This window comes from Camellia sinensis, chromosome 13 (assembly GCF_055761805.1).
Source record: "Camellia sinensis isolate YWXY chromosome 13, ASM5576180v1, whole genome shotgun sequence".
NCBI lineage: Eukaryota > Viridiplantae > Streptophyta > Magnoliopsida > Ericales > Theaceae > Camellia > Camellia sinensis.
In genome coordinates this window covers 104141524-104166583 of record NC_138973.1, presented here as the reverse complement: position 1 = coordinate 104166583, position 25060 = coordinate 104141524, and the positions used below count along the sequence as shown (strand labels likewise).

General features: G+C 35.9%; 1 protein-coding gene across 2 annotated transcripts; it reads right to left on the bottom strand.

Annotated features, from left to right (window-relative positions):
* Positions 1-5332: 5332 nt before the first annotated feature.
* LOC114279327 (putative E3 ubiquitin-protein ligase LIN) lies at positions 5333-22602 on the bottom strand. Of its 2 annotated transcripts, XM_082903056.1 has the most exons (15): positions 21701-22602; positions 18576-18809; positions 18398-18483; positions 17165-18319; positions 16940-17084; positions 16593-16850; positions 15740-16046; positions 10136-10260; positions 9912-10031; positions 9289-9420; positions 9057-9179; positions 6784-6894; positions 6539-6685; positions 6095-6340; positions 5333-5603 (listed from the first exon to the last, which is right to left on the bottom strand). In XM_082903056.1, the coding sequence occupies exons 1-15, from the start codon at positions 22496-22498 to the stop codon at positions 5586-5588; spliced, it is 4005 nt and encodes a 1334-aa protein (XP_082759182.1). In that variant the 5' UTR covers positions 22499-22602; the 3' UTR covers positions 5333-5585. The 2 variants fall into 2 exon arrangements, 1 of the variants encoding a protein (XP_082759182.1); XR_014349347.1 differs by lacking the exon at positions 9289-9420 and having other exon boundaries at positions 9057-9210; positions 21701-22554.
* Between the last annotated feature and the right edge of the window lie 2458 nt (positions 22603-25060).

Here is a 25060-nt window from a genome sequence, read left to right as displayed (position 1 = left end):
CTTCACTGTATTTAAAAGGATTTAATTCTGTTGTGTACAAAACAACAACAAGAATAAAAGAAATAGAGAAAAGGAGAGAATATGTTTGATTCCAAAAATCAAACTCGAAATAAAAAATAAATAAATAAAAACAGATTTTATTTTGTTACAAAAACAAAATTAAAATCTGAATAAATAAACAAATAAAAACAACACTGAAAGTAATTAAATAACTTACTTGATTTAATTTCTTCGAATTATATTTCTGATCAAGTCCAGTGTTTAACACTGTGTCCTTAAGACAGATTCGTCCTCTCCACGGTGCTTTCAGAATTCGGACGTCTATCTCCCAGGATGAAATGATCTTCCACAAACAATAGCAGCACTACTAATTGTTTGCCTTACGAACACACTAAGTGTTTACACTCTTTCTTTTGAAAATAAAATGCAGGAAGATGAAGAATAGAAAACAGAAGTGAAATACGAAATTTCTGAATGCCAAATATCAAATGAGGGTGGTCCTATTTATAGATGTGAAGGTGGCTCTTGGATTTGAAATAAACAGGTATGTAGCTCTTGGTTTTGAATTGAACAGGTATCATACCTGTTGGGTTTTGAATTCAAACAGATAGTAAAACGGGAAGGGCCCTGTTTGGGTGTGCATTAATTCCAAAACAGTTTATTTCTGTTTGAAACCGGGAAGGGCCCTGTTTGGATGAACAAAAAATCCAAACTAATTTAATTTGAATTCTGGATTTTATTTTAATAAAAAATAAAATTGAATTCAAATGTTTTTGGCCCAAAAAGATTAGAAGCCCAACCCAACCACACACCCGCGCCTAGGCCCAGCTCGCCCGACCGGACGGCGGCGCGCGTGTGGTGATTTTTGAGTCCAATGGGTCTAGCCCATTTTGCCCATAACCTCTCCCTCTAAAACACTTGGGTACCCCTTGGGGCACACCCCAAGTATCTCACCCTAAGCCTTATAAACCCTTTCAAAACTTCCCACCAAATCAATGTGGGACAAGCCAATTTACAACCTTAAGGAATTTCCACCAAAACTCCATTTCTATGGAGCACACTTTGGCTTCAATTTCCAATTCACTCGGTAATGGTTTTGAGCAACCAAATATACCACGTGAATCACAACGCGGCATAGAACGCGTTACCACTTTGACCCGAGTAAATCGACACTCGGGGCCCACCTAAAAAATAGACCAAACTTGAGGAAAAAATAACCATTTCCAACAGGTTTCACTTTGCAAAATGGCTCATTTATACTCTTTGTGATAGATACTTGACAATACAACAAGCCCAGGCTGCTTTCATGCCATGAGCTATGTCAGTTATCAGTAACGCTTCGATTATATCAACAAATGTGTTCAACTAACGTTTTGGTTTGGAGTGACAAAAATCAGAAACCTATTTGTCTTTTACTAATATTCCGTGGTTGGGTTCATGTGTTTTGCGTGTTGGTAGTTGTTGTTTTGTTTCTGACTGGTTGATCCCTCCTCAGCCTTGTTCTATAGGTGCTGCATATGATTGGGTGAGTACTTTTGTGCCAACTTAGTTGAGATAAATGGCCTTCACTCTGATACTTATAGCACCTACTTATGGTGTGTTTGGTTGGAGGATTTGAGGAGGGATTTGGAAAGGGAAAGGGAAAAGGTGTGTGAAACTATGTGAAATATATACATATTTTATTCACATTTCACCTACTTTTTCCATTTCCCTTTTCAAATCCCTTCTCAAATCCCCCAACCAAACATAGCATTAGGTTATTTGATGAAAGGATTTATCCTTGATTCTTATTCAATAAAATTCTTTTGCCGATCAAAAAAAAAAAAACTATTTGAAACAATGTAATGATAAATCTTTCTAGTGGCATATGTATCTTAATCTATAAGTATGTTTGGACATCAAAAATTTCCTCGATTGGATATTATGTAGCATATACTGGTGGTATCATGACATTTTTTCAAAAGCATCAAATTTAGATGAAACTTTAGGTATATATATTATAAAAACACATCAAAATATTGTATGGATAAAAGTATTTGGAAAATAAAAGGATATTGTGTAGCCTTAGAAGCTTTTTCGTTAGGGAAATCTTGTTTGAGCAAAAATTCAAATTTATTTATTTATTTATTTTTTGTGTGTAACAAACAAATAAGTAATCTATAGATCTAATAATCAAAATCGACTTGACTAAGTGCTAATTTTGTTTATAATGATAAAATAAATGATGTCCATTACCTACTATTTTGGACTAATCAATAGGATTTGAAATTCTTTTTGCTCTTATGATTGGTAGAATAAATTTTTTTGTTTTCACTGAATTCAAAAAAAAAAAAAAAAAAAAAAAAACTTTTCTTTGAAAAAGAATAAACACAAAATGCAAGGATTTAACCTTTCTTTTTAGTATAGATATTTTTTATTTCAAGTTGTTCACTACTACAGCCCTGTTATTTTGTTGGATTTGTTTGTTTAATTTTGTGGCTGTTCTATATTTTTATGGTCAATATCTAGTACTAGATCTTTACTGATAACGCTTTTGATTGACAATTGTTTTCAGGGGCAAATATGAAACAGTAATATATAACCATATCATCAATATGAGTCAAGACAAACAAATGGACAAATATGAAACGGTTAAAGAATATTACATGCACCCAATGTTTTGAAAAACAGTTACGGTCGCCGTAACGGTTGCGGTGACGTGGTAGTGGTTGCAGGGGCAAATATGAAACAGTAATATATAACCATATCATCAATATGAGTCAAGACAAACAAATGGACAAATATGAAACGGTTAAAGAATATTACATGCACCCAATGTTTTGAAAAACAGTTGCGGTCGCCATAACGGTTGCGGTGACATGGTAGTGGTTGCGGTAATCGGAATTGTAATTTTTTTATTTTTTGCACAATTTGAAGAAAACTTACAATACGCATATTTTTTTTATTTTTTCTTTCAGAATCACATTTATTGGGATTTAAAATGAATTTTGATCAATTTTTGTTAATTTTTAAATACGATCCAATATATTTTATATTTTCAAATCATTATAAAATGAGTTTTTTACATTAAACTCATTTTATTTCAATAGTTAATGATTTTAAGAATAATTAATTTTAAATGTCTACAAATTATTTTTTACCAATAATACCTAAACTAATTGAATAAAAAATATTCACAATTATTAAATGAAAGGATTATAAAATAAAAAGTATGCCATAAATTAAAAAAATTATAAAGAAAAAAAATTCATATAAGATTTTTTTCGTTAGGTTTAGATCACTTGAGTATTTATTCTTTTTTTATAAATTTGTTTTTTTTTTTTTGGGAAAAGGAAGCTATTCAGAATATTGTAAAATGGTATAACGGTGTCTAATGGACCGTTACAGCCGTTACGGTACCGCTACGGCTGTTACGTAACACAAAAAATGGCCGTTACACATGTGAATTTCCATTACACCGTTATAGCGGCTGTAACGGGTGGCAGTAACCACTACAACCGTTACGTAATGGTGTTACGTAACGGTTGAGGCCGTTTTCAAAACCTTGCATACACCCATATCTTTGATATGACAAAAAAAACATAGCAACGATGACGATGATCATCATATAGTAGTTCAAAATGATACAAGGAATTTGCTACCAGATTCATACCCAAACAAATCCTAGTACTAGATCTATATTTTTATGGTCAATATATAGTACTAGATCTTTACTGATAATGCTTTTGGTTGACAATTGTTTTCAGGGACAAATATGAAGCAGTAATATATAGCCATATCATCAATATGAGTCATGACAAACAAATGGACAAATATGAGACGGTTAAAGAATATTACATACACCCATATCACTGATATGACAAACAAAACATAACAACGATGACGATGATAATCATATAGTAGGTGAAAATGATATAAGGAATTTGCTATCAGATTCATACCCAAACAAATCCTAGAGGAAACAAAAAGTAGTGCTTTTTATATTTGGTTCTTCTTCTGACTCATTTGAATGGAATAAGGTTTCTCTTAGATTCTGTTTCCACAGTATAAGGTTGTGTTTGGTATCAAAGAATTTACGAGAATATGCCAACAATCCCTGCATTTTGAGCATTCCAAAATCTGCTAAATTAATGGATGATTCTCACTCACATCTGTACAATGATGGAAATTGATTAATTATTTCTCTCATTAATTTCCTAATAGCAGACAGACCTATGTATTTTGCAGAGTAAGGTTGCCTTTTACTTCACTGCGACAACGACATATAAAATTTCAATAATGACAATTTTCACGTACTTTTAATTTGTTTTAAGTGTACTTCAATTTATTTATTTATTTTTTTTTTTTTTTGGGGGGGGGGGGGGGTGGTTATAATATCATGAGTACGCATGAGGGTGCTAACAAATCTGTATTTAATTGGTCTAGGTTGGTATCTTTGGTGTCATTTGATTCATATATTTGTAAATATGGCCTCTGCATAATAACAAAAAGGAAAGAAACATCGCTTTCAACCATATGATATGACTCGAAATTGATGCCTGATTAATTTTAACGGCGATGCCTTACTCTTCACATTGGAGGATTAACAAGTAATTGTGTGTTTTCTAAGAATTAAACCTACACGTCATTATTCTATTGCTTGGAACGTTGGGGATCACTATTGAAATTGTAATTTATTTTTAGGCTAAGCTAAACATGTTCAAATTGTTGCTCAGCCTCGGCTCGTCGACAAACATCAGTAGTCAAACTAGAGTCTCTTGAGATTTGTGTTGGAAAAGACTAAATTGTATGTTCATCACAGTTAATATGCGGTCTGGTTGGCCAAATTAGCTAACAATGAAACAGCCCTCCTCAAGCTTATAATTACTTCTTTTTAATTTATTTATTTTAACATTTACCATCTAAACACTGAAGAATCAGAGGTGAACAATATAAAAACAGCTATACACAACACATGTTTGTTTTGGGGTTCAATTGGTTGGGAGTTATGCCTGCTCTGTGACCCTTGACCAATGGAATTCAAATTCAAAGGACCACTCCAGGAGCCTCCATTCGTCAGCCTAAAAAGAGAAGAGTTCCCTCACTATGAATGTCCCCTGAAGGGACAAGTTTCTAAACTACAAAAAAGCAAATGGTGTACTGATGGATCTATCACCAATATACCAGAAAGAAAAAAAAAAAAAAGTACTAAAATTCAGTTCTCTGTTGATGCTAACCAAATTGTACATTGCATGCTCTCTCTCTCTCTCTCTCTCTGTAGTTTTTCAACTGCACAACTCCATCTTACACAAATTCCAATAACACGAAAATCAAATTAATAAGGAACATGTAATAGAAGATAAAGATTCAATCACTTTCTTTTATTTCTGTGTATATATAAGTCAGTTTCTATACAATGGTACAAAAAGGCATTATAGTTCAATAGAATGTGACTAGAAAGAATAAAGATTGTCAATATTTTGAACTACATACACTTCTCAAAAATATCTCCCCATTGGAGAAGCTTATTTCAAGGATCCAAAGAATGTCAATTGATGATTTAAAGTTTGCAATCGAGCTTTCAAAAATGTGTTATTCATCCTCATTTAGGTCAGTCCCCATGCCTGCACAATGAGAGAAATGCTCCATCAGTTAGTTCAGCATTTATTTATTGTTGTCATCACTGCTTGTTATAATATGAACTCTGTTTAGCAAATACTAAAAAAGCAACATTTTTTTTCCCAATCTATTTTGTATTTGATGAACTTTTTAAAAGTTTTTTCAAGATTTTTTCTTTCCAGGTCCTTCTAGTCTAGAAGTATCCAAAACTAAATTATTATTATTTTTAAATCCCCCCCCCCCCCCCCCCCAAAAAAAAAAAACACTAAAGACAAGAAATGTGATGGATTTTTTCAAACTTTCTTCTTTTTAATATTTAGGGTCTTCTAGTCTAGTAGGACTTAAAAGTGAAATGTATTTTGGAAATGTTTTTGAAAAGTTGACTAAAAACGGAAAAAGTCAACAAAAAACCAATTGCTAAACCAGCTGATGTTGAAACAGTGTCTTTTACATAATATTTTCCGCTAGGAATATTGAGATGAAAGGAACATTTTACCTGAATTTTACCATCAGATGTTCCGATAACCAAGACTTCTTCATCGGCATCAAGGGCCATGCAAAGAACTCTACCATTCGAACCGGTTTGTAGCATTTCTACTCTATTATGCTTCTTTCTACACCAAACTTCCACCGTCCCTCCCTTGCACCCTAAATATATCAGCTCTGAGCTTACCGCCATGGCCCTCACCTCCAATGTCAATGGTAGTGATCCAACCATACTGTAATTTGAAGCATTCCATATCTTTTGCCACGTAAAAAAGCAAATATTATTAGTCATAAAAACGAAAAAAGTTATGAAAGAGATCAGTTTGAAGTTTTATGTACGTGCTGCTGTGAAAACATTCTACTTCTCAGTTAGCTTTAGAATTTGTTCTTTGGGAGGTTACAGAATTTTGTATCTAATCCGTTTTTGTTTTTATGTTTTGAAGATAAACAGTACCTTTACAGCTGCTCCATCCAAGGAAGGGCTAGCCGAATATAGCAACCCATCACGAATGTTCAATGCGTGGATGGGATTTGCTTTCCCCAGTAATTTCCTCGAGCCACTTTGAATTGTATTAAGTGTTCCGGTGGCTAAATCAATCTCCTGGAAGCTCAAGAAAGTTAAATTTTAAAAATTAACACGCAAAAAAGAAAAAGAAAGAACATGAACTGAGGTAACGGATGTAGATAAAATTTTGATACCTGAATGCTATTATCCTGGCATCCACTGTATAACTTCCCATGTAGAAGGGTAATACACTTTGCAGATTTGTTTGGATTTAACAGTTTGGATCCTCCGCCCCATGAGTGCATCTGATAGAAGAATATAGCAAGCTACATAAATCAGTTACATATTCCTGACTTCTTTTGGAAAGCAACTTAGCTCAAAGATGCATGATTTTGTTGAACTTTTACAAACCATATGCAAGAACAAAACAATGTTTCAGTATGGCACTTCAGCCTGTTCATATGAGGAACAACTGCAAGGGCTTCTTGGGTATAATCAAGTGATTCTCCGAACCTATGAAGCGTAAATATGGGAGATGGATACGACACCACATGGACACGTTGATGACGTGGATTCCAAAAATGAAGGACAAAAACACAATTCAACCACGCCACGAATAATTATATCTTAATATTCTCTTATCTAAGAATTTATTATATTGTATAGCTACATATGTACATAATCTAGGAAGCACGGATACGGATACGGGATACGGATACGATACGATACGAATACGGCGATACGACAAAATTTGAAAAATTAGGATACGGGTATGGCGGGGATACGTTTATAAAAAATATTATTTTAACAATTTTTAGTAATGCAGCATACATAAAAATAAAATCTAAAGCAAAAGACAACTTGATAAAGAAGAAAGATTCCTATAAAACTAAGAGTCTTCAAGGTCAATAGCTTCAACTTGTTCCCCTTCATCATTGAATATCACAAGACCTTAGCTAAAACCAAAAAACCATTCTTAAATAAAAATTTCAGCAAATATACTTTTTTAAGTCATCAATGATGGCCTAGGAAGCACGGATACGAATATGGTGATATGGGGATGTGGATATGGCGATATGTCAAAATTTGAAAAAGTACGATACGGGTACAGCGGGGATACATTCATAATTTTTTTTTTTATATAATTTTAATAATGTAATATGCATGAAAATAAAACTTAAAGTAAATTAATAAATAAGGAGAGGGATTCCTATTAACCTAAAAGTGCTTAAACATTCATAAAATATCCAAAACTAAAAGCAAAACCAAATGCAAATGCAAATGCAAATTAAACATCATCCTTACATGCCAACACCAAAAAAAGAATGAGAGCAGAGAGAAGAAACGTGAGAGTGAAAAAGCGAGAGAGAAGTGAGAGAGACAACAAGGATACATCAATTTAACAAATTCTATTACTTTAACTCTCACTATATTCCTCTTATCAAAGAACTAAACAAAATATTATAAGTAATATATAACTTCGAGTATCCGATACTTCAAAATTAAGTATCCGATACTTCAAAATTAATAAAAAATTAATTAAGAAGTATCTGATACTTTTAAGAAGTATCTGATACGTATCCGCGAGTATCCGAGGAGTATCGGTATCCGATAAGTATCCGATACGGATACGTCACCCTTTTTGAAGTATCCGTGCTTCATAGTACATAATATATAGGAATTTTCCATCTCAGATAGAAACAGAAAATTCCAAAAAGTAGGCTATAGACACGGTTAAGACACACCACAAATAATTATATCTTGATATTCTATTATCTAGGAATATATTATATCATATAGCTACATATGTACATAATATATACAAAATAAAAAATTACTTTATACTACATAAATCTTGTATATAATTCTTTTACATGAATTTTTAGACCACTGGACCATAGTAGATAAAAATCAAACAAATTATAGCAAACATATATAATTGCAACATTTCCCTCATCCTTTTAAGTTATCTGCCAATACTTTTATGTATCTTTTTTATTTTCATTAAATTTATGTGAAACTTCTATAGGATTTTTCTTAAGAATTATACATTTTCTAAGAATATAAGAAAATTAACTTTGAAAATCATGTGTTAGAAAATGGTCAAGAAGTGTTGGTCTCATGTTTAGTTGTTACTAATAGACATGGCCAAGAAGTGGCAGACACATCTCAAAATGACTGTCGGACACGTGTCCAAAATTATTTTATTTTAATTATGGACATGGAAAAAAAGAGTATTGGACACATGTCCGAGAGTGTACAAGAAGTGTGTCGTGCACATTGCCTTCTTACAAATATCCGTGCTTATTAGCTCCCAAAAGTTGAATAATTGTGAAAGTCAGAAAACAATAGTAAAAAGTCCAATTATGAAAATGATTGTAAAACCATCCTCCGTTACTCTATTTAGAGGTTTAAATGTAGAAATAGTACAATTAGCAGCAAATGGATGGATAACGGTATATCATACCTTGATGCCGGCTCCTTGTGGAATGAAGCAGGCAACACTATTGGCAACTACTAAATTATGAACTTGATCCTTCATATCATGAACTTGTGTGCAATGCATAACTTCACCGCCAATCGACCAGACCTAGTTACAACAGATAAGAAACTTTGGCAGCCTGTTTGAATTGAGTGATAAGGGGAGAAAAGAAAAGAAAATAAAATCAAGACTTGTTAGCAGGAAGACTATAGCATACCCTCACAGTCTTATCAAGTGAACCGCTGTATAGTTTATCTCCTGACTGTAGAATTGCCAAGCTAGAAACTGCCTTGGTGTGCTTTCGAGTTTCTTGGATAAGATGAAGAATGCTACCTTTACCAGTCCACACCTTCAATGTTTAGTAAAAAGTTTCAATCGGATCAAAATTTAGTGCCTTGTTTTGTAGTGCACTATTGTAACCGTATATCTTGATGCAAATTTGTTTGCCATTCATGAATCTTGTGTTCAAAAAAAAAAAAAAACTTTCTATTGAGGGCTATATGCCCTGTTAAATTAAATAAATTCCTATTATTTCTTACTACCACATCCCATGTGTCTTCTGCAACATATCTGTTTCATTTATAAGCATTTTTCATTCACAATTTAAACCATGAGGATATAAACATAGGTATTTTCTATAATGTAACGCAACCTGTCCAGGATTCTAGGACCCACACACAAGCCTACATATATAAACTGAAACCATGAAATTAGGGTCCATTAAAACAATTATGATTCTGTTTTCGAAAAATGCATTCAAGTTTAACTACCAAAAACAATTTTCAAGAGCAGTTTTTTAAAAACAGAACCAAACGGGCCCTAACAGGCTGGCTCATTTACCTTTATTGTTCCATCTGAATGGCCAGAAAATATCTTGTCTCTGAAGTAAACTACTGACAGAACTTCTCCATTTACGCTGCAATCTTCTTGAACTAAGTCTTTATGATTCCACAGGTCCTGCTGCAAAAGAATGTAATATTGCCCCAGGTTAATTTCTTCTTCTTCAATTTTTTTTTTTTTTTTTTCTTTTCGAAGTAGTTTTTAATGAAGTACAAGAAACTTACAGTACTGGAGTCACGCTCCTCTGCGAAAACTTTGAGCATATCTAAAGCCATCGTGGAGGATTTCTTGAGCTCTCTTAGACCTTTTAAAATATCCTTCATGTGGTAAGTTATATCACGCAGCCCCTCTGGAAGTTACATTGTCAAGTGTGAGAATTGTACTTTTTAGAAAATAGGATCCCAAAACAGATGTAGGTAAAGACATAGGATTATTACAAATAAACCCAGATAAACTCTATCATAAAAAAAATAAAAAATAAAAAGTAAAGAAAAAAGAAAAAGGTTCATTACACTTTAACCCCCAAATAAACCCAGATAAACACTATCAATGAATATCACCTTACCCCCCTCAAAATTGCTTCACTTTCACTCCTCCAAAAAGTTTTTGATAGTTGAGGGGCTCAAATATTCAGTTTTAAAGTTGAGGGGGTGAGGTGATATTCAAATGATAGTTAAAGAAGGAAAGTTTAATTAACCCAATAAAAAATTACGCAGATATCACCTTCACTGTCTAGAACACTGAGGACATAACCTTTTCCTTTTTCTCATTTCTACTTTTCTTCTAATGAACCTCTACTTTTTTGGTACATTCTGTTTTTGCTAATCGACATTTTAGCCCATTTCTACAATCATTTTCTTTTCTTTTTTTTTTTTTTGGATAAATAACTAGACTTTATTAAAAAAGCATCAAGATGATGCAAAGAATACAAAAATGGCTTCAAAATCCCCTAACCAAACTAACAAATCAAATTCTCCACAAAATCTAAAAAAGCCAATACATTCAGATCTACTAAACATGTCACCCAACTATACAAAACTGTAAGAAGCCACCTCTCTAACCAAGGAATGGAGTGAGCCACCCCTTGAAACATCCGCCTATTACGCTCCAACCAGATCAACCAAATTAAACAGTGCGAAGCAAGAATCCAAGCCTTTCAACGCCTCCTCCCAACCCTCCCCTCTACCCAATTGTGCACAACTGCGAACACAAAACCTGGTTGAACCCAAACTAAACCAATAACTGCAACCACAACCATCCAAAGACAAGAAGAGACCGGACAATGAATAAGAAAATGGTCAACCGACTCCACTGCCCTACCGCACAGACAACACCAATTCACCAAAATATGCCCACGACAAATCAAATTATCAATAGTCAAGATACGCCCCAAGCTCACTATCCAAACAAAAAATGCAACTTTGGATGGCGAGCCCGACACACAAACACCTTTCTACAGATAAACAATAGCGACATCATGGGCATACACATCCTGCACAAGCACCCCATAGAATGAAGACACAGTAAAAATACCTTTGGATCTAGGACAATCCCAAACCACAAAATCCTGACCTACCCTTCCAAGATGCAAACCATATAAACAACCCAGAAGTTTCACCAACTGATCTTGCTTCCAATCCTAGACATTGCGACGCAACTGCACATTCCACACCAAAGATTGCCCCTCCCCAACCCTCACAACACCCACCAACACCTCACAATCAGCAGCAATAGCGAAGATCAAAAGGAAATGAAACTCTAAAGACAAGTCACCACACCACCTATCTCGCCAACAACGAACTCTATCCCCCACACCAACTTTCAACCTCACCCTCCTCGAAAACACCTCCCAACCTGTAGAAAATTTAATCTATAAAGAGAAATAGAGAATTGTATTATTGATTGATATTTATATTGATATCTATTACAATGATTCATGATTCCTATATATAGAAGAGGGTGAGTGTGTAGTAGGTAAGGAGTAGGTGAAGTGGAGGTGGTAGTGGTGTAGTGGGTTAGGTTTAGTGGAGTAGGTGAGGTGGTAGTGGTGTAGTGGGTTAGGTTTAGTGGAGTAGGTTTAAGTAGGTTAAGTAGGTGGAGAGTAGGTGGATTTTAACAGCCCCCCGCAAACTCAAGGGGGATAGGAACTAACCAACTTGAGTTTGGAGAGAGTAACAAAACAAGAAAATACATAAAAATAAAAGAGGATAAGAGACACTGTATGGTCGTGTCAGACCATTGGTGAAGACACTCGATGGTGGTGTCATAACGTTGTAGAGGACACTGTATGGGGGTGTCATAACCATGTAGAGGACACTGTATGGTGGTGTCATAATGGTGTAGAGGACACTGGATGACAGTGTCAGACCGATGTCGGGACAGTTTACAGAGTCTTGTCGGACCCATAAAGGAGCTAACCGGAATCAATGTCGGGACAGTTTACAGAGTCTTGTCGGACCCATGAAGGAGCTAACCGGAATCAATGTCGGGACAGTTTACAGAGTCTTGTCGGACCCTTGTAGAAACTAACCGGAATCTATGTCGGGACAGTTTACAGAGTCTTGTCGGACCCTTGTAAAGTCGCACCCTCAAAAGGTGTGCCCAATCTTTCAAAAGGCGTGCCATCAAAAGGCGTGCCCAATCCATAAAAAGGCGTGCCATCAAAAGGCGTGCCCATGTTTTCAAAAGGCGTGCCATCAAAAGGCGTGCCCAATCCATAAAAAGGCGTGCCATCAAAAGGTGCATCAGACACGCGGCGATGCACGTGATCGACAGAACGCGTATCGGCCTCTTTGTCATGGTCTTTATAAACCGAAGCGGAGGCTGAGGCTTGGAAGCAGAGACAAAAACCTGCTAGAAAAACTCTGAAAAACTCTTCGTTTTCTGAGAGAGATTTCTGAGAGAGATACTCTGTAACACTCTGTTTTCTGAGAGAGATACTCTGTAACACTCTGTTGTCTGAGAGAGATTTCTGAGAGAGATACTCTGTAACACTCTGTTTTCTGAGAGAGATTTCTGAGAGAGACACTCTGTAACACTCTGTTGTCCAGAAAATGGCTTCGTCTTCCCGTAGTCTGCTCACTCTCTTTCCAGACCTTAACGAGTCAACAAGAGAGATAACTGGTGCGGGGGCCAGTGAACCTCAACCAAGCGCCCCAGGGTTTGCTCCGTTGAACTTTCCTATGCGGTCTGTTGAGCAAAAAATGGCAGTGCAAATTGACATTGAAGCCAATCAGTATACTTTGAAGTCCTGTGTGGAGACGATGACGGCAGTCACAAACTTGTCGCACCGGCTGCAGAGTAGGACAAATGAGGTGCAACATTTAAACGGCCAATTGGCTCTGCTCCAGCGCATGTATAAGGATGCGCGAGCAGAGATAAGTGTGCTGAAGGCGGAAAACAAGGAGCTGAAGCGGAAGGCTACCGTGATGTTCCGATTTAGAGGTCCACCATATGCTGTAGTGGAGGAGCAGGGTGGAGTGAACGTGCTCGGTGGAGTGGGTAGTATGGAGGCAGCGCCGGTAAGGGACACCCAAGAGAAAAGCAAGAAGAAGAGACCTGCAGCAGAGTAGAGAAGAAAAATCCCACTGTGGGTGCGGGTGTGTTGTGGTGGTTTGTTTGTTTGTTGGTTTTTTTTTTTTTTTTTTTTTTTTGTGTAAAATTGTGATCGGGGTTGATCCCTGAGATGAATAAAATATGATTTAGTGTGCAAAGCTATATGGTATGAAGGGAATTGGAAAAAAGATTAAAAAGAATGTGAAAGAAAAATAAAGAAAAAATAATAAAAATATATTTGAAATCAAAAAATGAAAGATGGAGGAAATAAGGAAAGTGGTTTGGAGAAAATAAATAAAAATAAAAATAATGGAGTTGGAAATCAAACGGAGGAGAGATGAAGATATTTTTTTTTTTTTTTTTAATATAATATAATAAAAAGAGATATATATATATATATATATATATAATAAAGAAAGTGGGGAACAAGAGTGTAAAGAAAAGAAAAAGTATAGGTTGCATCGTGGGTCACATGGGTGAGTAAAAGAAAACAATAAAGAAATGAGTGGGTGCCCCCCATGTGCAAGGATAGTGCTGGCACTTCAATAGGTGGTACAGCCTACTGAGCATCAGCTTTGACAGGAGCTGCCTTTGGACCTTTTCTCTAATAAATGCGTCAAACTGTTGCTGTTGGTGTTATCAAGAATGTGGAGAAGAGGAGGCTTGTCTGATGGCCTCTTGGGCTGTGTAATCATATCGAGGTTGGTGGACCTCTCAATCATGTTGTCACCCTCAAAACCAGAGATGGGGACAAAAGGAATTTTGTCAGGGTTGTAACCAACCTTCTTCAGATAGGAAGAGACTTCCTGCACAATTTCATCATACCTTGCTTTTGAGTACTTAGGAGTGGTAGCATCCATCTTGTTACAGCAGCAAATCATCTGCCTCACTCCAAGAGTAAAAGGAAGGAGAGCATGTTCACGGAAGAGCTTGGGCTCCTTCTCAATCTCCTTGCCAGATCGACGATCAATCTCAGCAAACTTGACAGCAATGTGGGAGGTGTGGCAGTCAAGAACTGGAGCATACCCATTACCAATCTGACCTGGGTGATTCATAATAATAACCTGGGAGGTGAAATTTGCAGCTTCCTTGGCTGGATCATCCTTTGAGTTGGATGCAACAAAACCACGCTTGAGATCCTTCACTGCAACATTGTAGATGAAGACGACCGAGACGGTGGTGTATGGGAGGACAACAGTGAGAGGAGGGGCAATGGTGGTGGACTCGAAGAAATTTCAAGGTATGTGTAGAAAATTCTAGCAGATTAGGTTGAGGTCCGGCGGGCGGCCAAGGCGAGGTTGCCGCCCGCCGGTGAAGCGAAAAATACTAAGTGCTTAACCTTGCTCTGATACCATGTAGAAAATTTAATCTATAAAGAGAAATAGAGAATTGTATTATTGATTGATATTTATATTGATATCTATTACAATGATTCATGATTCCTATATATAGAAGAGGGTGAGTGTGTAGTAGGTAAGGAGTAGGTGAAGTGGAGGTGGTAGTGGTGTAGTGGGTTAGGTTTAGTGGAGTAGGTGAGGTGGTAGTGGTGTAGTGGGTTAGGTTTAGTGGAGTAGGTTTAAGTAGGTTAAGTAGGTGGAGAGTAAGCCACAACCATGAGAATGACCCACCCTTCTTGAACACCACTCCCTCCTTCCCATACCAAACTTAGCAACCACCACCCTCCTCCAAAGTCGCTCCCTCTCCTCCACAAAACACCACACCACTTCCCCAACAAGGCCAAATTGAACAAGACCAACCTCCGAACCCCCAAGCCCCCTCTCTCCTTAGGTAGACAGATCTGATCCCATGACAATAAATGATAATGAGCACCCTCACCCCCACCATTTCTACAATCATTTTCCTTTTTGGAGATAACTCAAGTTTCAGAATGGTTGTTTCCTTAAGGATGTGTTTGAATCATGGATTTGTTTAAGGATTTGTAGAGAAAAAAATAAACGAGAACGGAAAAATGACAAACATTTAGCTTAAATTTTTGTTACTTTTCCCTTCCCATTTACTTCCCCTCCACAAATCCCTACACAACACAACTTTAATGACTCTGCTAACAAATGGTATTGTTGCTTCAAATGGCATGAAAGAAACAGGTATGATCTTAATTCAAATAGTTGTCAAAACACCATCCCTTTAATGCAAGGGAAAAATTATTCAATCCAATAGACTTCCATTAGTATTTCTATATGAATATATTCAACTATCTGACACTAAAATTTTGGAGAATTTTTTTTACTTAATTCCGTAAATTGTTTACCCACCAGGATCATGTACGAAGCTATTCAGAGCAAGCATGGAAAGGACTTTATCTTCAGTGTCCCTTGCAGACTTCAATGTTGATACAAAGCACTTAAGCAAGCAGACACGGGCTGCTCCTCGTAAGCCTGTGTCTGGAAGAACATTGAGCATGTGTACAAGCCACACGGCTGACACAAAGCATGCTGAAGATAACTCAGCATATCTACTCTTTAAGCCTTCCCCTAAAGCTTCAAACACCAGACCAAATTCATGGCTGACAAGAACAAATGCCATTTTTCTTTCCCACTCCTCAGCAGCTTTCTCTTCTTCCTGTAGGTGGAAAATATAAGTATCAAAAAAGACATTAGTAGGAACTAGAAAAGATCTCTCATATAATTATTTAGGAAACACAAACAACATGAATGAAACAATAAAGGATAAGAGAAAATAAAACTAAAATAAAGGGCAAATTACACTGGTAGTCCTTGTAGTTTGCCTCTTGTGTCAATTTGATCCTTATAGTTCTAATTGCAATAATTTTATCCTTGAATTTTTCACATTGTATCAATTTAGTCCAATTTAAAAATTGGACTAAAATCAAAGGGTAAAATAGTCCATTCATACTCTACAAAGTCAATGGGTTAGTGTCCAATTGAAAATCATCCAAGCCTTTTGGATGAACCATTTTGCCCTTCATTTTGTATAATTTCTTAACAGATGTTTTCAATTATACTAAATTGACACAACATTAAAAATCAAGGGGAAAACTGATGCAATTGACCATGGGTATAATTTGCCTTAATATAAAATAACATCTACAAAAATTCTAAAGATTTCAATAGTAAATGGAAGCAAAATGGAATAGTTGAAGCAAACCAATGATTCTTGAATCTCTCCAGACATCGTGCTAAGCTGTTCCTTTCTCATAACATATTTATGACTTTTGTCAACTCCTCCGTGTTTAAGAAGAAAAGCCCGAGCGAGGGGCTTTCCAGAAGAAGAGAATCTTCCTTGGAGGGCCAAAATTGTCTCAGCAGCTGCTATTTGAGCAGCAGGGAAGTCAGAATTTCTTAGGCATGAAATAAGTGTATCTATTGCCTCTTCTCGGTATATGCTCATCTTTCTTGGCTCCTCCTACAAATTGAGAGAGTACTGATTAAATTACTGCTACAAACCATTTTATCAGAGAAAGAGAGAAGGGGAAAGGAGAGAAAAATTCAAACCAGAAGGTCAAGCTGGAGAAGAAGACCAGCTACAATAGGGCATTGATCTTGGAGGGCTGTCTGCAAATATATGAGGAGGGTGTGCATTGTACTTAAAGTACCTTCATCTTTTATGATATGGAGGATTTGCTCGTTAAATGTCCGTCTGAAGAAAATCACAATAGGTCATTCATATTGCTAGAAGTCTATATTATTGGAAGTGATACAAATTGAAGAAAAAAGTACCTATTCAGCTTAACTAATTCAAAGAGAAAATGAACTATCTCAAACCGCTCTCCATCACTAGCCCCCGTGAAACACTCCAAAACAGGAGCCAACTCAGCCTTATCAGCAATGCTGTTCCTGCACTTGCCTTCCGCTTGCATGCATCTCAACAAGATACCAACAGCTGCTATCCTTTCCTCTGCCCAGTCGGATTGCAAGCTTGCAACAATACTCTCAATTACTTTCCCCATAATCACCCTCCTAGTAATTTCAGATAAACTAATCTCCTCTGCACTTCCAAATATTTGTCCCAACAAAAGCACTGCCGCTGTTTTTGGCTTCATACACATTTTAATCATATCATCTTCTTTATTTCTAATCACTGTTAAGAGTGTGTCCACCATGTCCATCTTGATAAGGCTTATGGAGGAGGGTCTTAACAGGTAAATCAGCACAACAGTTTCCAAGAGCCCGTTCGTGAAAAGAGCAACAACACATTCCACATCAGAATCAACTCTGGTCAGTGTCTGAATCACGGCACCGTCTCTCGACCCAAGCTCAGACAGGAGAAAAATTGTTGCAGTTAAGACTTGAGGATCAACAGAATTGAATAGGATCTCCACAAACCCGTTAATAACAGGAGGTTTTGAGAGCATAGCTTGAATCTCAACTTCCATATTGGCTTCCTGCCAGAACCGTTCAATTTGAAGTACTGCCATTTCAGACTCCTTCAAAATTTCTGACATACAAAGGTTAGTAATGACTAGATGCAACTCACTAACTGTGCCATCAATGGTGGCTTGGCTTATAACACTGTTAGGAGAAGTTGACCGCATCATCGAGTTAAAAACTGGTTTGCTTTCTGGTTGTGAATTCTCAGATTGGACGGGAATTGAAGTGGGGTTCTGTTCTTGCCAACTTGCAATGAGACGTTTAAGTACATAATTTGTTTTAGGCAGTTGAGTACTGTGCAGCTTCTGGCGTGTAATTGGGCACGTGCAGTTTCCTCTTTCAAGCCATTCTTGGATTGCTTTACGTTCGTAAGTCTGACCAGTCTCAAGTGTCACAGGATCACCAAATATGTTGCTAGTTATGGGACAGACAAAGTCCTTAGGCGGTGTGTGTTTTTCTCCACCGGGTGGGTTATCAATCTCAGCCATGAGAAGATCTGGAGAACTGATAACATGAAAAATCCAAATATAAGATAGTGCAGAAGGCAACGTAATTTTAATGAGCGTATTTTGTATTACTTACCCACTTGATTCTGCAGAAATGGGCTGCTTTTGTTTTTGGGACGGGCTTTGTCTAGTGTCAAACAATGATGATTTTTTGTTCTTTTCCTATAAGACACATGAGCAACTTATTTGACTTAATGAATGGCATAGGTTTTTCAGTCCGTGGAAGATATCTGATTTTAGTTAGTATCGATTACCTCTATTTCGGCATCAGAATCTGAAGAAGAGTAATCGCTCAAATTGTCGTCAGAAGAAGGCTCGAGTTCGGTGTCAGAATCATCTTTTGGTAACGTTTTTGATTTCCTAGAAGATCTTTGGTTTGTAAAGACTTTTGGAGAGACTCTTTCGGGATAGAAAGATGGAAACTGGGATAGGCTTTTGGCACTACTACGGTTGAATTCAACTGATTTTTCTCCTTCAGCCCACATTGGCTGCAGGAAATCGAAAGAAAGTTAACATTCTTGGGATTGTCAAACTGAATTCAGAGAAACTTCGGTTGACTCTGAAATGTTTTCAATGTTTCTAGTTTACAAAAACATTGAAGATGAGTTAACCAGACCAATTCCCTCATAGCTGTGTCATAAAATGCGAATGCTAGAGGATACAAGAGAAAAGTCAACGAGAAAAACATTGAGGATGAGAAATGGTCAAATGGAAAATTAAGGCCGCGTATGTGGACTTATTTTTTTAGTCAATTCGTCAAAAAGTTACTAAATTAGTCAAAAAGTCAACAACTCATACCAAAAAGTCAAAGATTCTCTTTTCTCTCTACTTTTTGCACATCTTTTCGTAATTAGCCAAAAAGTCATCCCAAACATACAAGTTTTTTTTACCAACCTTTTTAGCTAAATAGCCAAAAAATTACTAAATTAGCTTGTTCCCAAACGAGGCCTAAGCTAACATATTGGAAAGTGATTTGTTCAAAAAAAAGACAAACAATTAAACAATTAGGAATTGTTATACAATATACCTTCTGTGGGCAAAAAAAAATAAATAAATAAATAAAATAAAATAATAATAATAATAATAATAATTGATTATTTAAAATTAAAGTAAAATAAAGTAATTGCTTTTGGATGATTAAAAAATTTATATCATTTGTTTTACATTAAGGAAGTGCCCCATGTTCATAGTGCTGATTGTTTATGGTCAAGTGGATCAAATGAGTACAAATCCAAACAGCTATATGGACCCAATATATTGACTTATTTATATAATGCATTGTGCCAACTGACGTTTGTAATATAGAATCAAAGATGACCTGCTGATCAAATGGTCCAGAAAGGTGTAATGCTGTGCAAGTCATAAATTTCATTGTCAATAAAAAAAAAAACCCATATGATCAATAGCTTTCACAATTTCTCTTGCTTGACAAAGTCAAACTAGAACTTCTCAATGAGCTAAAGCATATGAAAACAATGTCGAATTTCATCATTCAGAGGAAACACGGTTTCTATTCAATGCATTGAAGAAGCCGAACAAACACATAATGTGGACAAAGAAGATTTGAACCTAACTTCAATTGAAAATCAATTATAATAACAATATTGCGTTGAAGAAACTGAACAAAGACACTCACATAACGTGGACAAAGAAGATTTGAACCTAACTCCAATTGAAAATCAATTATAATAACAATATTCCTAATAAAAGCAACAACCCCCTTATGCCATTTCAGAGAATTTCATATTTTAGTACAAAAGTAATAATGATGATAGCCTAAGAAGCACAGTCCTTTCTAAGAAGCTAATGTGTCATGTGAGACACTGACACAATACTCGTTGGATGCTTCCAATACTTAAATATACATAAAACACATTACAAGTTTAAATAAAATAACTTGGAATCCAATAACAAAAACAAAAGATTAATATAAATTTATACCTATTCTCTTACTTTAGACTTTTGACTTAAATTCTCACATATATGACATAATAATTTTTGTCCTCACAAATGGAATATAATAAATATATAAAATTATTCCCTCCTTCCCAAAATATTAGTCACTTTTGTAAAATTCAACTTTTTTTAGTAGTACAATTATTACATTTCAAAAATATTAACTTTTCAAAACTAACTTTTGATAGTATAATTTTTACACTTCAAAAATATTCAGCATGTTTAGTTATCATTTTTCAAAAACACTTTTCAAAAAATTCTACTTTCATATTTTTCGTGTTTTTTTGTTTTTACTGAATTTTTTTAATATTTTGAGCAATTTTTTTAATTTTTAGACATACCTAACATAAATATACCTAAAAAGTAAAAAAAAAAAATTTGAAAAAAACCTTTTAAAAATTCACTAAATACCAAAAATTAAAAAAAAATACGAGAATTCAGTACATTTTTTATATTTTTATGTATTTATTAATTTTTAAAAATATTTTTTCACAAATTTTTTACTTTTTAGATACATCTAAGTAAGGTGCATCTAAAAAAATAAAAATAAAAAATGTTTAAAATTTTAAAAATATTCACTAAAAATTTAAAAAAAAACACGAAAATCAAAAAACTCAATTTTTAAAAAACTTAATTCAAAAAACTCAAACCAAACACATTGATTAATGTTGATGAATTTAAAAGAGAAAAATAAGAAATTCATATTTTTTTGGTCTTTGATTTTTGACATGGATTAATATTTTGGGACGATAAAAAATAAAATAAGAAACTAATATTTTAAAACGAATGGAGTATATATTTTGAACGTATCCCCATATATCATTTCCTACATTTTTTTAAAATTTCTTGTCAAGTCCATGCTGTGCAAAATGAGAACGTTGCATACTGGATTTGCACTTTAAAATTTTAGTCACTTAAAATTATTTTATACACTTCGTTTGTTTGGACAACTTTGCCGAAAAATATTTTTAGTATTTTCTAGTGTTTGGTATAATGAAAAACAAAAATTAACGAAAAATATTTTCCATAATTAACGGAAAACAAACCTATTTGAGCAAAAAATGTTTTTCACTTTTAAAAAGTGGAAATCATTTTCCGGATTACAATCTTACCAATATCACTACAGTATCACTTCCACCACCACACCACCATCACTATGGTCACCGCCACCATCACCGTCGCTATCACCACCTCCACCGCCGTGCCACAACCTCCACCTCCTCTTTCGTTCCGCCACTACTACCACCAAATATAGAAAAATATTTTTTCTGGAAATATTTTTTCTTAGAAAATATTTTTCATTATAAAATATTTTTCGCCCAAACAAACAAAATATTATTAAACAATTTAGGCTGTATGATAAAGAAACAGAGAATTTGAGAAAAGATAGTAACAGTATCTACTAAAGAAAATAAAGCATTACATTATACCGTCCGTTTTTCAATCCAGGTTCTCCAGCTTTGATCTTCTCATCTTTGCTATATTCAGATTTATGGCCTTTTCCAGTCTTTTCCAATACCACAGATGGCGGGTCGATTAACCTATTTCCATCTTTGTTTGCCAAAACCTCTTTAAAATACCCAGCAAAAATCCTGCAATTCTCATCAAGAACCTCCTCATAATCTCTCTCCAACTCTTTCAACTCCGAAGTTTGATCGCCACTCATCTGCGACAACGACCTCGTGCTTGAGAAAACCACCGAGTCATCACATATAGAGCTATCATCACAATTGTAACCAACATTTTGCGATAAAGAAGACAAAATTTTCGATCTATGATCATTGAACCATTGAAAAACAGGAAGAAAATGTATAAGAAACAATTCCTCGAACACAACAGGTGCAACTTCCGATCTAGCTAAAGAAGGGTCAATGTAGAAAACATCGAGTAGGCTAAGTGAAGCATCGATGGGACGGTGACAAAGAGAGTGAATTAGTGATAGAAGGAAAGAGGAAAATGGGTTTTCAGGGAAAGAGACAAGGAGCTTTTCCGCAAGGCGGAGAGAGGAGGATCGAATTGAGGGGTTTGAGGTGGAAATGGCGTTTTCGAGCGTTTCAGCAGCAAGGTGTAGGGGTTTGAGAATGATTTGATTGGAAGATGGGATTTTATTGGTGAAGGCGGAGAAGACGCGGTGGCGGAGGTCGGCTTGTGAGAGTGTTTCGGAGATGAAGGCGGTGGCGTGGTGGATGATTTGGGAAGACGTGGTCGTGGTCGTGGACATGGTGGGGGTGGGGGTGGGGGTGGTGGTGGTGGTGGTGGTGAATGGAATAATTAAGGAAGTTTTGAGATGGGTTTTTGTGTGTTTTTAGAGATTTGGAGGGAAGTGAAGAGAGAGGGTCATGTGGAGGTGATGATAACAGAAATACCTGTTTTTTCCTGCTGGCGCGAATCGTATGGGACGGCCTTATGAAATGACAAATGTAACCTTCCTTTAATTACTCAATTAGAGAGGTGGAAGCAAGGTTTTCAAAAGCAGTTGCGGTCGCCGTAACGGTGGCGGTGGCGCGGTTGCGGTTGCGGGGTGTAAAGACCGTAGTGTAACGGTTGCGGTAACCGGAACCATGAATTTTTTTATTTTTCGCACAATTTGAAAAAAACTTACCGATACACAAATTTTTTTTCCATGATCATATTTATTGGGTTTTAAAATAAATATTGATCAATTTTTATAAATTTTTAAGTTTGATTCAACATATTTCATATTTTTAAATCACTATAAACTGAGTTTTTTACATTTTATTTTAATAATTAATGACTTTATATTTTACAAAAAATAATCACTAACTATTATATATAAGATAAACAATGACAAAAGTAAAAGAATAAATAAAAGTCTAAATATATATATATATATATATATATATATTAATCAAGCCAAATAGATAATGACCACATTTATTATTATTATTATTTTCAAACAATATATAAATAGACACAAACAAACAAAATGTTTGAGTGATAATAGCTGAATAGAATAGCATAGGTCTTACAACTTCAACAAATCAATAACATGTTCTTCATCTTTCATATTCTCTCTCTCTATCTCTTGTTCCTCCATCTTCCCTCTTCTCTCTCTATCTCTCTTCCCCCATTTTCAACTTTTTTTTTTTTGTATTTTTTTTGTATTTTTTTGTGTTTTTTTGAAAGAAGTAATTCGGAACCGTTACGTAACGGTGTGTAACAGGCCGTTACGACCGTTACGACGCCGTTACGACCGCTATAGCAGCCGCTATGGCCGATACACCTGTGAATCTCAATCACACTGCAAAAGCGGCCGTAACGGGTGGCGGTAACTACCACAACCGTTACGTAACGGCGGTTGCGGCCGCTTTTTAAAACCTTGGGTGGAAGTAATTGCAAATAGGCTAAAATTACATTTTTGATCTAATCATAATCTATCTTTCCGCTAACAAAAATTATTATTATTATGTGACCTTCACATTCTTCTCTATTATTCACGATATTTTTTTTCTTGTACTAAATTTTCTAACCGACCCCCATCACCGAAAACCCTTTCTTGATACTCTCACATTCGTTTCTTGACTATCCATGGCTACTACTTGCCTTTTTCCTTCCACTTTTATCATTTCCCAATTGCCTCTCCATTGCCCATCACCATCCCTTACCCTTTGTCTACCAACCTACCATTTTTCACCACCCAATATCACTCCATCCTTTCCCTCTCACCTTACACTACCCTACTCCCTTTTTACTAGAGAAGGGTTGGCAAGTAGACAGTTGGAGAAAACTAAACTTCTTCCATACTTTCACAAAAAAGAGGCGGATATGAGAGGCGGGTGGATACCGGTTGTTAGGGATAGGGGCAGATCAGGACCTTGGAGGTTGGAAGGAAGTGAGGGTGTTTTTAACGTGTTCGTGGATAACCTACCAGCATCTTTGAACCCAAAAGGCCTACATAATCTATTTGCAAAATTTGGAGTGGTAATCGATGTATTTATACCACAGAAGAGGCGTAGGATGACTAACACAAGGTTTGGATTCGTGAGGTTTGGTTGTTCTGTGGCAGCTAACATAGCTGTCCAGAAAGCACATGGGTTATGGGTGGATGATCGAACCTTACAGGTCAAACATGCCGAGTTTGGGAAGGATATGGGTAGGGGTGAAGCTGAAAAGAAGCCATTACGAAATCAACTTCGGGGATCAATAGCCTATGCTGATAAAGAGAAAGATGGACTTCATGGGTGTAGTGGTCTTAGAGATAGACGATCATATGTAGATGCGGTGGTCGGCAAAAGGGGAGAAAGAGGTGAGGGTATCTTGGTGAAGGCAGAAGAGATAGGGAATGGTTGGATGCTTGAGAGTATAATAATCAGATTGAAGGTATCATATGCTAATATTAGTTTGAAGAAAGAGATAGCAGCGATAGGTGTGGAGGATGTAATGGTAAGAGAAAGTGGGGGAAGGGATGTTGTTATAACATTCAATTCAAAGGAGGAAAGGGCACTGAAATTTCCAACTATTAAGGAACTGATTGGTGATTGGTGTGAAGAAATGTACGAAGGAAAACCAGGGCAGGTGTTGGAGCAGGAAAGAAGCGTATGGATCAGCTGTTATGGCATTCCATTGCATTTGTGGAATAGTTCCAACATAACAAAGATAGGTGAGGTATGGGGGAAAGTGTTATGTTTTGAAGGAGATATGAGTGAACCAGTGACATTTGTGTGTGCAAAGGTGAAGATTTCTACCAAAAGCATGGAATCCATAAATTCGGTTGTAAATCTGGAATGCAGGGGGAGGGTCTTTCCAGTAAGGGTGTGTGAAG